The sequence below is a fragment of the Haliaeetus albicilla genome, chromosome 5, assembly GCF_947461875.1.
Source record: "Haliaeetus albicilla chromosome 5, bHalAlb1.1, whole genome shotgun sequence".
In the NCBI taxonomy this organism is placed as follows: Eukaryota; Metazoa; Chordata; class Aves; order Accipitriformes; family Accipitridae; genus Haliaeetus; species Haliaeetus albicilla.
Genome location: NC_091487.1, coordinates 45,870,060 through 45,885,038, shown reverse-complemented (window position 1 = coordinate 45,885,038; position 14,979 = coordinate 45,870,060). Strand labels below are relative to the sequence as shown.

Here is a 14,979-nt window from a genome sequence, read left to right as displayed (position 1 = left end):
TTAACACTGAAGTCTTTTACCTCAGATGAGTGTTACGTTCTCCACCATAACTCCATGCTGATGTAGATTTCTATCCGAGAACTTCCTTTTAAAATATTAAGAACTATATGATATAAGCACCAAAAATGTTGACCTCTTTCAAAAAAGTTCCTGACATCCCTGCTTTTAATTGTTTGAAGATGTGTAAAAGCAGTCTTTTGTAATGTGTAGCACTAGAATAACCGTTTTGGCATTTTACTTCACTCTGCTATAATTCAAATCAAGGCATACACTAAGTTTTGCCAGCAGTTCTGCTCCTCCATGGCCTCTGATCTCTTCTGTGCTGTTCCGCATGCTTCTACACAGGCATCCACTGCCCAGGCTGTGGATTATTCCCCTGTCCGCAGTCCCACCTTGTTTATGTGCGAGACTGCATGTTCACACAGCCTGTTTTCTCCTTCCCTATTGAATAGATCTGCCACCTTCTTCCCCCCCCAATAAAAATCTATAGTTAGGACTAATGTTTTGTTTATTTTTAAAGTTTCCTTCGACTGTGGCTGGAAAAATTAACACACATACCCTTTGGACAAAACTGCTCGTTCTCAGGATGGCTGCCTCTTCTTCTCAATGGGCTGAGGCTACGAGTTGTTCATTTGAAGCGCCAGTGCAGGCTCCTGTCAGCGGCGGTGACAGCAAAGCCTAGCCAGGAAAAACAAGTGGGTGGCCTCATTCCTTTTGAGAACAATGGGAAACGGCAACCATTTCTGGGTGAAACAAGAGCTTGCTGTGAAGCAGACGAATGCTGGATTTGCAGTACCCTTGGTGCTGAAGAAAAGACTTTTGCATAGAAAAAGCGAGTTGCAGAAATTGCCCATGAGTCTAGTTGAAATGTCCCTCCCCTGGAAATAATCCAGTTTGATGTAGCCTCTGCATGACATCCTGCAAGTTTCAACGGAAAGGGTGGTCTAAAAGTTTCCGTTGCATGTTGTGACAGGCAGAACAATAAGATATGTTTCAGGCCTCTAAATTTCCTCGAGAACCCATTTTTGAGCAATGTCACCTTAGAAGCTAATTTGTCAATGTGATAGTGAGTTCTCACGCTTTTTTCTGTGCACAAACTGCGGCAAGCGATGTGAGGCTGTACTGAAATTCTCATACCTAAGTCAGGGCATCAGACGAAGTGTAAAATTTCATTTTAACTGTAAAGCTGAGAAGGCTCCTTCACACTAGTGTTGCTTGGTGTTTTTTTTCTTAAGCTTGAAAATTGCCTCTTAGAAACAAAACGGCTGCCTTTTCCTGGTGCGATTGAGGAAAACTGAGAGGTTGTTGCGGGTGGGGGGAGCTGGATCCCACCGAACTCCTCTGCCCCAGTGCTGCACTGGCCAAGTGGTTGGATGCAGGGGGATGCTTTGCGCTGATTTCCTTTTACCCAATTGTGCTTTGTGGGATGTTCAACCCAAGGAACATGGCTGAACGAAAGAGGAAGCCCAAGTTTTCCAAGGAAGAACTGGACATTCTGGTCACTGAGGTGACCCGAAATGAAGCCATGCTGTTTGGGAGGGAGACAATGCGTCTGTCCCATGCTGACAGGGACAAGATCTGGGAAGGCATAGCCAGGCAGATCACATCAGTCAGCCAGGTCCCCAGGTCTGTAAAAGACATTAAACACAGATGGGACGACATGAAGAGAAGGACCAAGGACAAACTGGCATTCATGCAGAGGTCCCTCTCCAGCCCCAGCAGCACGGGGCGGCCCTCGGCCATCGTCCTGACCGCCCACGAGAGAGCCATCGAGTCGACGCTGCATTCGTCACGCCAGATGCACGGCTTCCGGAGAGCGGATCTGGACGTGGTTGACAGCCCATCAACAAGCTGTAAGTATCATTGCCTTAACACCTCTTTGTCTTATGCTTGCATATCTCAGTTTGACACCAGAAGAGCGTTGTGTGTTTTGTGAGATGCTGGGTTGCCCGTCAAGCTAGGTCCTACTGCCGTGTTTGGTTTCAAGACAGCCTGCTCTGGTGATCGTGGGGTGTTGAGATGGCTTGAGGGAAGGCTGTTTCCAAGTTAAGATCATCTTCTATATCTGTTTATCTAGTCCTTTTCCATACTGTCTTCTAAGGGTAGACATTGTTCAGATTTGACTTTCTTAATGGGTTGTAAGTCTGAACTAATCCTACAAGTGAGGGAACATCCGTAGTTGAAGCCCAGCAACCTCCAGTCTGTGAAAAAGTGTTTGTAAAGGATTAGGAGTTCTTTGTCTTGCATGCACCCCAATAAAACAGCAATGCTGTAAAGCTGAGAATCATGTGCAAGTCACTAATAGATCACTGCATGGTAACCATCTTCCAAGAGGGCTGTTGGGGGGGCTCAGTGATCACTGGTGTTTGTGCTCTGAGGCCAGGCCGCTAATGATTTCTCATTAGTGGTCTGAAGGCTCAGCACAAGTGCTGTGGAAAAGGTAGATGATAATGACTCCCTTCTTCACTGTTTTTTAAGAAACTACTAGCCCTGCTTTCTAAGTTAATCTTCTTGCACCACAGTTCTCAGACACCTTCCAGTGCGGAACCACAAGCTGCTTTTTGCAGGTTCTTTGCCCAGTTGGATACATACAGTTTTCTTGTGTGGCGGTGCAGCTTCTTGGTCTGTGAGCTTTTAGGGATACAAAGGAGAGAGAGAGGGGATAACTTTTTGGGAAGTGAGCCGACCAACACTTCATGGGTGGCACTGTCCTACTGCGTTAGGTTTTATCTCATACCTGAAGTAATGTTAGTGGGAAGGCAAGGACAAAAATCTTCAAGAACTGACAAAGTGGGACTTGGTCATTCTTTGCATCTATCTTGGAAGCCAGTTATGCTATTTCAGAGGTAAAATGAATACAGCTTGTGCAAGGAGATAGCAGGCAGTTGCAATAAGTATCGTCTCTTCTTACTCTTGGTGTGCCTGTACCCATGAACTGGCACATCACTAAATATTCATCAGACTAATGAGAACTTTCCCATGGTGTTTTGCTTTGGTTTTGGTTTTGCATCGAGTATACTTGCCCTATTAACGTAGGGTCCTGTTGCTGCTATGCCTGACTGCCTGTTTATCTTAGTGATGCCAAACCACATAGTGGCTTTGCAGTACAGACTTTTCGAGCAGCAAATATTATGTCTATGCTTTTCTCAGTGCAGAGGGTGTAAGAAATGACAAGGGAACAGGGTTTTGGCATGAGGAACTGAATGTGTCAGGGTGTCCTGAGACCGAACCAAAGGCCAGGAATCTTTGTCCTTCCAAAATATTGGAGTTTTCTAGCTGCTTACGGTTTTGGGGAAGGGGAGTCATTGCTACTGTCTGAAATGGATTTATGTTCTAGTAATGAACAATACTGTGTACAGGATACCATGGCAGCTTGGATTCCTCCTCGGTTGACTGGGTTCGCCTGCTCTTCAGGCCTCTTAAGGCTAAGCTTGTCACCCAGATGCTAACATTGCAGCACATGCATGTTGAGTTATGCATCAGGAGCTACAGGCTTGTCTCAACTGGCAGACTGGGGGGAGGGGAAAACCCTTTTTCCATGTGCTTCGAGATACCTTGAAACAGAAGTCAGAGTTGTGAGGGATTTCACGTTAATAATTCATGCTTCCTCTTCTCTTTAAGCTGATGAAGACGAAGAGATGCCAGGCACTTCTCGGGAACACCGCTTCTCATTGCTGCAGAGGGCCAGTGCAGGAGTCAACCAGCTCTCCGGGCCCTCCTTCCTCCACACTTCTTCCTCATCAGAGCACTCAGAAGCTACCAGCCAAAGGCAGGAACTGCACCGTCCATCCCCGCGCACCACCTCGTCCTGCCGACCCCCGCACCCCCGCACCCGGAGTCCACCCCTCTCCAGCTTCGATCGCCAGCTTCTCCATTCCCACATGCAGCAAACAGACCTGTTCAGGCAGTTCTGCCAGGAGCTGGTGGCTATTCACAGAGACATGGCAGACAGCATGCATGTCATCGGTCAGAGGATGGCTGACCTCACCAGCCAGGTTGGCCAGATGTGCCAGACCTTATCGGAAATCCGCGATGGGGTCCAGGCTTTCCATAGGATACAGGATCCTAGTGTCATGCAGGGGTCTCTTCTGCAAGCAGCTTGCTCAAAACAGCCCCCTGAGCCCAGTGCAGAGTCTAACCAAAACCCCCCAAAACAGACGCCTTCTGCACGGACTACCAGGTCACGAAAGAGAAAACACCATTTTTAGTCTGCTTCATATAAAGTAAAGAAAGATGCCCCTTCCTGAGCTGCTGCATGCTCACATGGCCTCTCCATGTGTATCAGTACTCTGTGGGGAAGGTCAACAGCCGCCCCAACCCATCCATCCCCCTGCTAGCGAACAGAGCGGTATGAATTATGGCAGCTGAATAGTAGGGCTGGCCCTCTGCAATGGCAAAGAGGAATCTCAAATCTTAGAGAGCTTGGGTTGTAGGACATCTTTCTGTTCATAGAGATTAGGAGTTTTCACTGGCTTCCCCATGCTTTGAACGCTCTATAAGCTAAGAGAAGCAATAGGAATCATTATCTTGATCTCTTCTCGTGCCTGGGAAATGTTATTTACTGAGACAGTGTACTACAGAGCTCCCTTTGCAGTCAACCCACAAATTTACTCTACTACTGCCTTCCCATCATCTTCCTGCAAACTAGTATAGGCACTGTGCAGAAATACATCTTTATGGCTCTAAAGACTCTTATTGCTCATTATTTTTGTCTTGCATTCAGCAATAATGGGCAATCCAGGGCTTACTGTGACTTACGCACAGGTTTGAGGAGAGGGGTGTAAAAGCAGAGCTTGTGCAGGGAAGGGAAGAAGGCATGACACTGAGCACAAGAGGACAGGTCTGAGCACTCTGTGGTTTTAGACTGCTGAGAAGGGCTGCTATGGCACGTGCCTGGATCCTGCAGTCTCACATGCACTTATATCAAAGAGTTTAATATTTGTCTGCTCCAGTCTGAAACCCCTACCTACCCACCCTTCATGATTGCAGTTAAAATACAATTATTTCATAATATGACAACATTTAAAGAAAATTGTATCGTATTAATTTCTTGCATGTTACAATCTTCAGTTTTGAACCACCTTACCCTCTTCAAAATGTGAGAGACTGCACAGAAACAAGGAAAGATATAGGGCCTGCCTCTGACCTCAGGAACAGTTTGGTTTTGTATCACTGTAAGTCTGTCAACTTCAGTACAGTTTCTTTGCACTTACTCAGTGTTATTTAGGGTGGGATCTGTACTGTGTTCTCCTACTGTGAAGAGTTTACAATCTAAATTCACAGCTATATAGGTTAAAATCTTAGACATGTTGGTTTTGTACTGCTTTCTTTCCCCTTACAGATGCAAGAAAGACTGTTACAACATTTGAATTGCTTAGTGCTGCATGAGATTCCCATGTACAACCCCGATTCTGAAACTAGGCTTTAATAATGTCACCTCAGGTGGTGATAACATATGTGGCAGCTTTTTTACAAGATGTCTGTCTTCTCCTTGATTTGCACATCTGCACCTACCATGCTGCCCTCATCTCTGGAGTAATCTGGACTGTTACCATGATACGCTTCAGCAGGGAAAAGGGCCAAGGTGTTGCCCACACACAGTTAGCACGCCGCTGCTCTCCAGGCTGTCCTATTGTATGTGGAGGTGGGTTGCAGGAAACTATTCAAGTTAATATGAATGCGCATTGTCTTGCCATGTCTGGGCTACAGACTTGGCCAAAAAGTTGTATAAACTTCAGCAGGAATTCAACATAGGCAGTGCAGTATAGGAGAAGGATGGCTTGTTTTATGTGATCTTGAAGGATCTTCTTTAATCTGTCTGGCCTGTCCTTTGAAAGTATAGTGCACTAGCTTCTCTTCTGGAAAGTTCACTGTATGTCTGCTGTGTCAGGCATTCCTGACATGCTTTTCCTTTTTACTTTTTCATTGTTCTGTAATTTTAATTCAAGTAATTTATTTTTAGTGGTGCAGTAAAGGGCCCTTGGTCCAGGAAGTAGAGGTCTGGCAAGAAGAAAAACCTCCTTTCTGAGGAATGACCCACGCTGGTTTCATCCAGAGGACATTCCTCGTAGTGCTGGTGCCAGACAAGGGCAGTACTTGCTCACTTTCCTCCGAGGATGTCGTTTTACTTTTGTTGTAACATTTGTATTCTGCGAAAGTCACGGTCTCTCTTCACTTGAAGGGAAGATTGGGAAATCTGGTAGTAGAAGATCTAATTTATGAATCACAGAGAACTGAAAAAATGGTGGTATGTTTTAAAGGCTTTCTGAGTCAATATAGTGCTGCTGCTGTGTATTAGAGGTAGTATTTTATATTTTTATAATATTTGGTCCCTGCTGATGTTCCCTTAATGGATTTACTGATAGGATTAGCTCCTCTGATGTTGTCCGGGGGATCCCTTCTGGGAACCCTCAGGTCTGCAGAGGAGGAGACTCCCGCAGGTGCTGGGCACTGGAGGGAGTTGACATCGTCGCTGTCACCAGTTTGCCCACACAGACACGTTTAGAGAGAGAATCCTGGTGCAGGATGCACAGCCTTCAATAGAAGCCCCCAGAGGCTGGGCTCTGGTCAGGAGAAAGGACCTCGTACTATAAACTGCCTGATGTCTCCCCCAGTTTCCTCTGTGGACTATTACAGATTGGCCCAGATCTGGGGATGTATCTCCTGCCCTGTGTAGACCCCTCGATGGAGTGGCTTTTCTGTACTGGCTCGCAAAGGATACTCCCTCCTGCACCCATCATGTTAACTGGCTGTTGAAGTAAGTGCCTGTGTCAAAGCAAACTGCTGTGCTCAACCCCGGTATCTCCACATCTTGTACATGCTGAAAAAATTCTCCTTAAAAGTATTTTTATGAAGAATGCAATAAATATATAACCCTTTTAACACAGCTGCTGTGGAGTCATTTGTTTCTCTTGTACAATTTTTGCCTGAACTGGTAACAAGTTGCTGGGTCTCCTGGTGGTGCTCAGCGTGGGAGAGCTGAGGCAGGGTTTGCAGGTACGGTATCCCGTGGCGGTGGCTCTCTTGCCGGGCAGGATCTCCTGCCCTGGCTCTGTGCTCGACGTTGATTTGGGAAAAGCCGGTGGCCTTTTCCCTGAGGTGCTCTGCCCTGGGAGGGTGTCAGCGGAGCACCCCGGGGGAACAGCCGGAGGGTGGGCAGGGGGAGGCACGGGGCGCATCCTGGGGATGGGGGGGGCAGAAGCCTGAGCCTTCCTCCAGCCATGGGGCTCTCCTTCCTCCTCACCATCTCTCCTGGCTGCTCCGTTCCCCTCCTGGGGAGGAATGGTCTCAGCTGTCAAAAAATACCTTGATGATGTTTTTCTGGGCATGCTCACTGGGCCATCCCAAAACGTGGCAATTTGGTGTCCTGAGTGGGCTGTGGCTTAGGAAAAAAAAAAAAGGGAGATGAGGATGGATTTTTGCTGCTAGCTAGAAAGGCTATGGGAAAGGTGGCCCTGTGAAGCAAGGAGCTGCGCCTCCGACAGCCACGGGGTTGATCCAAGCCCCAAGAGCTGCAAATGGGTCGTAAATGGTCTCCACTGGTGCAGCGGCTGGTCCCGATTAGCCTGGGCAGACTCTGTGGTGGTTCTTGAGTCCTGGCTCGTCCCAGGGATCGAGCGGGACACGAAATGACCTACTCGCAGCTGGTGGCAATGCCTGTCTGCAGGAACAGGGGCAACGCTGGGTGACTGGGTCTGCCCCAGCGGTGGTCCCAGCCCTGTTCTTCCACTGGGGATCGCGGTCCCTTGGGAAACCCGCTGTTCCAGTGGGGCCGTGCCCGTCTGCGCGCAGTACTTGTGTCAGCGTAGCCGTGCCTGTCCTGGGCATCTAAACCAAAGCAGCCTTTTCGCCTCAATTCAGCTTGAGAGTTTGGCATCAAGGAGGGGGACTGGCTGCTTTCCAGCCTTCACGGGAAGGCTCGCTCAGGATGCGAGCGCTTCAGCCTGGGGAAGATAATGTCAGTGAAGGCAGACCGGTGCAGTCTTTTCCTCTCCTCAGCAGGCAGTTTGTGCCCTTCCCTAGCCAAGCAGGCTGCCGTTTTGTGGAGCAACTTCCTCTGTCCTCGGGAAATTTCCTGCCTCTAACCCGCGGTGAGGTGCCTTAGACTGACAGGTGGAATTTGGGTTTTATGCAATCCTTCGTAACCTGTGTCATTTGTGCCCCTGGGGTCGCTTTTGCTGGAGCTGGGCAGCGCTGGTTCAAAAAGCAGTTCATTAATGTGGATGATCTCATCCCCGTTTCTGTTACCTCAGGGAAGTATCACAGATGTAAAGCTTCCTCTCGGAGGGTAAACCAGTTACTAACTGCCAGCCGCTGTGAAGAAACGTGTTTGTGACCGGATTATTCCACCACCGCCTGTTAAGGGCTTTCTTTGTAGCTCCTGGTGAAATGGGCAGCTCCGGTCGCTGCAGGACGCAGGAGGGGAGCGTGCTGCAGGGCTGCAGCAGTACTGCAGCTCGCAGCCTTCAGCCTGCGCTCTCCTCCCAGCTCCCCGCCGTGCCCGGAGCAGCTGGAGCCGCAGGACGCAGGCGGCGGAGCTGAAGAACGCTCTCGGGCAGAAACTTGAAGGGCTTTAGAGGCAGGAGGAAAGCAAAAGGGAAAAAAGCATGCTCATGCTTGATAAAATAGTTCGTAATAAAAGCAAGCTCTGGTAGGAATAGTTAACCAGGCTCTCCCCTTCCCATGCGAAGTTGTGGTTTAGAGAATTTTCTAAATCTTGCTGTCAAATGCAGTTTGCTGGGATTGCACCGGACCGTCCTGCCGCTGCCCTGTGAATTCTTCAGTGCCGCTGGCTGTGGGGATGTGGGTCCTCTATGTTGTATTAAGGAGCCGTGAGCAACTTCAGGGTGATAAATCTTTGCAGGTAGCCAGGCTCCTTCGCAGGGGCAACCTGATCTTGTCATTGCTCTCGCCGATGTTTGGGCAGCGGGATGCAGAGCAGCTCCAGAGTCTCTCCTTAGCCGGCACTGGGAAGCATCCTGGCATTTTGCTGGGACTGGGGAGAGCGTCCTCTAGGATATCCCGTGCTGCAGAGCATCAGAATGACCACAGCACATCGCTGTGTCTCAAGGGTTGCATATCTCGTGGCTGTCTGAATGCCTGGTAACACCTTTTGTGGAGCGATCGCTAGCACCCAAAAGTGACAGCCTGGCAGCACTAGCTGTGTGCCGTTGCAGGACCTCCTTCCCACCGCGCTGGTCCAGGCATCCGTCCTTTCTCAAATACACAAACCGGTGGTTTAATAGTTCCTTTGTTTTGTGATCAAAAGTAACTTAAGGGTTAACAAAAGCCAATGTTTGGCTAATTTTGGCAGTGTCAGAGCCTGCCGTTTAAATAATTACTGAAGATTGCATAGCATCCTGGGTAGCACACATTAGGAAAAATACAGCTGATTGCAGGCACATGCACAGTTGCTTAACATTAAAACCAGAATTGCCGGAGCCTTGGGCAGTCTGAGACACTGCCGACTTGTTTTCTGTGTTTTGTGGGAAGTTTCACCAAGTTTGTGACCCTGTGTGTGTGGGTTGGCGTGATCACATGCAGGTGGGCTTGTGTCTTTACCTGTGCATGCATGTGGCCAGAGAAGGGGAGAGCATTCAAGGAAAAATTGACAGATTTCTTTAGCTGAAGAAAAACCTGTGAGCTATAAGGGAGTGTTTGGGCAAGGACTAGTAGCAGCAGATGTCAGAGGAGCCATTTGCCGCTCGCCTTCATTAAACTTACTGCAGCAGGGAGTACTGAATAGTAAAGGCAAATGGCATAAGAGGAGAAAAAGCTTTTGTTTAGCTGTGAACCGTTGAGATCTGCTCTTGGGTCTGTATGTATGGTGACAGGGCCTCCTGCTGGTCCTGGGTGGGTGTTACGAGCTTGTATTGGCAGCAGCTGGAACCAGTATTACCAAGCCTTTTTCACGTCCTCTAGCAAGAACATGAGGAGTGTGAGAGCAAATAATATGATCCTAGCTGTAGATCTCTGTCTTACCAAGTTGCACAGAGGGCCAGTTGCTTGAAGTGGAAATAAATCTATTTCTGCTGAGATGAAATTTAGCTGGTTTAAATCAGGAAAATAAATCCCTGTCAGCACTGCCAGGAGAACCCCATAGCGTGGTGCTGGACTTTCCTGAGACTTGCAGGGATGTTTGTGTTTTTATGTCACACCCCGCTGAAAGCCCAAATGCAAAACCTTCCAGTACTGGCATGTCCTTGGTTTCCTTTTGGACAACCAGCGAATACCCCCGTGCACACGTTTCTGTCCGGAGTACCTCAATTCTGCTTGTCCGAAAGGAGAGAAGCAAGGAAATCTGGTATCTGCTAAAAAGGAAGATGGTGTTTGGGGAAAGGAGACAGGCAGAGGGACCCTGCCATATTCCGTATGTTCCTGAGAGCAAGGGAGGAGGCCCTGGGATGTGAAGTGATGGTGGGGAGTCCAGAAGTCCTTGTTTCCATCGCTGGGCAAAGATATTTATGCCCGCAAGAGTCCACGTCGCCTCTACTGGCAGGTACTTCTTCAGGTTGGATGTACATTGGTGTCATCCCTTCCCCAGCAGAAATGGACCCGCTGGCTTAGTGTTCCCTGGGTGTCCACGCTCGTCGTCCTGTATCTCTGGCAGTTTGCGCACCGTTACTTACGCCTCCATGCTTTCCAGTCTGGCTGTGTTGATGGCTCTCTCTGAAGGTCATTCTGGCTTCATTGTGGTTGTCATTCTTGTGCAAGGGTGGGCACAGGAGAGGAGTTTGCGCTTCACGCCTGCCTTGTCGCCTCGCCCTCAGGTACGTGATCATCTCCCGGGAGGAGAGGGAGCAGAACCTGATGGCCTTCCAGCACAGCGAGAGGATTTACTTCCGCGCCTGCCGTGACATTCGCCCTGGGGAGAAGCTGCGGGTCTGGTACAGTGAGGATTACATGAAGCGGTTGCATAGTATGTCCCAGGAGACCATCAACAGGAATCTCACAAGCGGTGAGTCCCTTCCCTTCCCACCCTCTCCCCCGATCCCCTCGGGCTGCCACGCTTGTTGGACCGAGTGTGGTGGGTGAAGTAGGCGACGCGCAGGCTGTGCAAGGAGAGCGCTGTATTTCTAGAAGCAGAGCGCCTCTGGGCGAGAGCGCTGCGTGGCATGGATGGATGGGTGTGCGAGAAGAATAATGCAGCCACTGCCGTGGCGATCATGAAAGAAGGATTTGTGCTGTGTCGTGTCGTGTCGTGTGTCGTGTCGTGTGTGTGCTGCAAGGGCCTGATGCAAAGCCCCGGATGACAGAGCTCCTCTGTCACAAGACTTTCTGGCCTGACGATCGCCAAGGCGGTGGTCCCACAGACAGGCATTAGGTTTTTCTTCTGAACGTGCTGCTTTCTCTGGGTCCTGTGAGCAGCCTGTTTGAGCGAGCTTTGGCTGGTTCTGTGTGCATATGAAAGAGAGATTTCCTTGGTGTGTTTGTATGTCCATTTTCCTCGCTTAATTTATCTCCTCTTTCTTCAGAAAGATAATTTGGGATCAGCGCGACATCAGCTAGAGACTCCTTAGTCTCACAACCTTAGAGTGCATGTACAACATACAGGAGGCTGTGTACTTGTCAGACTGATTCTTCCCTGGATAAAAATTGTTATCTTGAGAGTAGCCATGCTGGAACAAACCCAGCGGTCCTTTAGGTCAGTGTAATGTCAGCAATACAGGAAGCCTTAGAGAAGGCAAAAATTCTTAATGCATCTCTTCATCTATACAATGCTGAGACCTGAAGTTAATTAAGGGCATTTCTTTCCAGGCCTAGCCACAGAATGGCAGGGCCTCAGAGGGGCAGCCACACTAAATATAACTTTCTAATTAAGGTTCTTGTGTATATTATTACACAGCTGCTGTTGCTGCCTTGACTTGGTAAAAGGTGTCTCCTCTTTAATCATGGGGTGGACAAGATGTCCTGAAAAAGCTGGTTATCCTCCATCACCTTGGAGTTATTACGCACTTGCAGTGTTACCTCTTGATGGCTGTACTTGGGCAATTCCCATTTCTGAATTAACATTGTTATGAATGTGCTTTTTTATGTTAATGAACATCACTGAGTGATTAGGTACAGGCTGCAGTGATTTTGCTGCATCCCATGCACACGTTAGTTGTCCAGATGGCTTAGTACTTTCTGAAAGTATCGCAAGAGAAGGACTGCGCCCTCGGAGCAGCTGCTCTGGAGGGGCACCAAGGCTACGAGCGGTTGCCCTGCCATACAGACATGCCTTTAGTCATGGTTTGTCACGGTGCCGTGGTTTGTGGGAGCTGAAATGGTAACTCACAGCCTGCTTTGTGCTGCGAGTGTGGTGAAGATCTCCCCTGGGCTCCTCAGGACCTGCCATAGCCTACCACGCGCTCGGGTAGAAACCCATGTGGCTGCGGAGACCATCCTAGAAACCCCACGACGTCTCGGTGACCTCATCCTGCGGCAAGCTGGGCTCAGCCTGCGTTCGCAAAAGCAGCACAGAGACGTTGTTAAAACGGAGCATCACTTGAGCCGTTGCTTGACTTGCGAGAGACATCGCAGCCTCAGCTGGGAGGGCACTGGGAGGTGGTCAGGGAGCAGCACCAAAATCCGTTGAGTCACTTTCTATTTAAAAGATTTCATTCAAATCTCCTGCAGATGAGCCTGCCGAGTGAAGAGGCACGCTTTATTAACTCACAGAAAAATAACGTGGTTCCCGGGTATTGTTTCTGTTGGTAGTTTCTGACCCGCCTCGTCAGTGGAGTCGAGACCAATAATATGAGGCATTGTCTTGTGATTTCTGTAGCTTTTCCATAGGGCTGAGCCACTCGGTTGGTTGGGGGAAGAAAATCACTGAGAAAGAAGAAGAATCCATTCACTAAATCCCTACCTCTGCCAGTAGCCGTTTTAGTCTGTAACAGGGGAAATACTAGGGCAGAGACTCAAAGCTTTGCCCATAGAAATTCTCGTCAATGTGTTGAAAACGAGATCTGTTGTTACGGATTCGCTCAAGAAGTGGCCGGGTTTGCCAGCCAGCATCCAAACCCAGTGCAAAATCCCTGCCATTCGGGCCAGCCCTTTTTACGGTGCCTTACTCTAACTGTTTCGAGTCTTGCATCTTTTCTGCATTCTTAGCATTGCTCTCCTTAGAGAGGGAATGGTAGCTTTTGCTCCGTAACTCTTACGAAAGCATGAATACACTTTAAAAGCAAACAAAACCAAAAATCAGCATAAAGCAGCGTCTTGTTTGGGAAGCCATCAATGCTTGAAGTTATTTACAAGATAGAAGAATGATGGAAATTGAGCCAATCCTATCGTCTTTTGAATTTCCAGGTAAGGAAATCTGGCTATTCCCTTTATTTTAAGCAATTAATAATTTGTATGAGGTTGCTTTTATTATTTTTTTTTCTTTTAATCACTGAATGGCCACGCTCTTAGACTCCACCGGGACAAGCTAGAGGTCCCATCCTTGGAGGGCATTCACCCGTTGTAGTTCAGTTGACAATGAGTACCTTGGGGTTTAAGAGTGCAAGTTATTTTTACTCCTTTACCTTTGCATTTCTGGAGCAGCCTCCAAACTGAACGAGAGTAAAGGGGCTTGCAAACTTTGTGCGGTGGCGTGCACAGACGCTGGGGTTGTCATGAAATGGTCCACATCTCTCGCTGCACTGCTGTACACTTGATACCTTTTACCAAGTCAAAACAGACACAGGTCTTCCAGCCAGCCGAAATGGCGCTTGGGCTCTGGGTGTTAGGTTCCACCGCGATCAGTCATTCACCTCGTAGTCTCCTTCTAGCTCAGGTTGGTTATACCTTTAGGCTAAACAAGCTGCCTGTAGTTTCTCTTCTCTTTAAAGTGTGTGGGTCCTACTCTGCTGTGGCTACCCAGGACTGTCTCTGTTTTTGCAGACGTGCCCATTAGCAGGGCTCCTCCTCTCGCGAGCCTCGGTTTCCACTGAGTTGTGTCAGTTCCCTGGCTTGTAACGCAACGTGCAGACCTGCAGGGGTTCAGCCTACCTTTTTGTTCTTTTTTCGTTTGAGTTTTAGATTGAGGGATGTTGCTCGGTTCCCGGTGATAATCCCCACCCCTCGTTTTCCTTTCCAGGAGACAAAAAGTTGCAGAGGGAAAAGTCAGAAAAGAATGTGGAAAACCAAGAGGACGCAAGGGGGCCGCTCCAGCTTGCGACCTTCAAGCAAGGGAAGAGCCCCTACAAGCGCAGTTGTGACGAGGGGGAATCCCACCCCCAAACAAAGAAAAAAAAGATTGACCTCATCTTCAAAGATGTTCTGGAGGCTTCCCTGGAATCTGCAAAATTTGAAGAAAACCAGTTAGCAACGAGTACACCGGTTTCCCTCAGAAAAGCATCTAAATACCAGGCTGAAGACATCTTCGAGAGGTGTGGCGGTGCCATGCAGCACGGCTCCCTGAACCTTGGCAGAAACCGGAGCGAGGGGGAATGGAAGGTCCCCCACGGTTCCTCTTTCAGCTCAGCCAAAGAGGTGGGCATCCTTGAAGATGAGGAAGAAGAGCCCCTGTCACTCCCAGCAGACAGCCCGACTGAGCTGTCACTGGCCTCTGCACAAGGCAACTCCCACGAAATCCCCACCACCTCCTTCTGCCCCAACTGCATCCGGCTGAAGAAGAAAATCCGGGAGCTGCAGGCCGAGTTGGACATGCTGAGATCTGGGAAGTTACCCGAGCCACCTGTGCTACCGCCCCAGGTACCCGAGCTCCAAGAGTTCTCGGACCCCACAGGTAAGCCTTGCCGAGTAACAGCATTCTCCAAACCCTGCCTAAGGAGAGTAGTGAGATGCCTGTGTGCTGTGTACCCATCTAAAGCATTTTGCTCTGAGTATTCAGGTGAATGCGTGGTTCCATGGAAGGTTCGTTGTCAGGTTTTGTGACCGGGTGGGCCAGGAGCTGACACAGCTGTGGGCACAGTGGAAAACACTGTCTGGGAAAGACTCTGTATGACAACTTGCTCTATTTGTTGCCGTTGTAATCGATAATGCACTGCC

The 14,979-nt window shown here is 48.9% G+C and overlaps 1 protein-coding gene across 6 annotated transcripts in view; it reads left to right on the top strand.

Annotated features, from left to right (window-relative positions):
- The window catches only part of PRDM11 (PR/SET domain 11), a 52,170-nt gene that overhangs the window by 27,139 nt on the left and 10,052 nt on the right, over window positions 1-14,979 (top strand). For 4 of the 6 annotated variants that reach the window (XM_069784646.1, XM_069784644.1, XM_069784643.1 and 1 more), the window contains exons 6-7: window positions 10,770-10,957; window positions 14,066-14,716. In XM_069784646.1, the coding sequence (XP_069640747.1) occupies window positions 10,770-10,957; window positions 14,066-14,716 (839 nt within the window). Of the gene's footprint in view, window positions 1-1,440; window positions 1,854-3,621; window positions 6,887-10,769; window positions 10,958-14,065; window positions 14,717-14,979 lie in introns of those variants that run through there. The other 2 variants (XM_069784648.1, XM_069784647.1) reach the window with 2 other exon arrangements.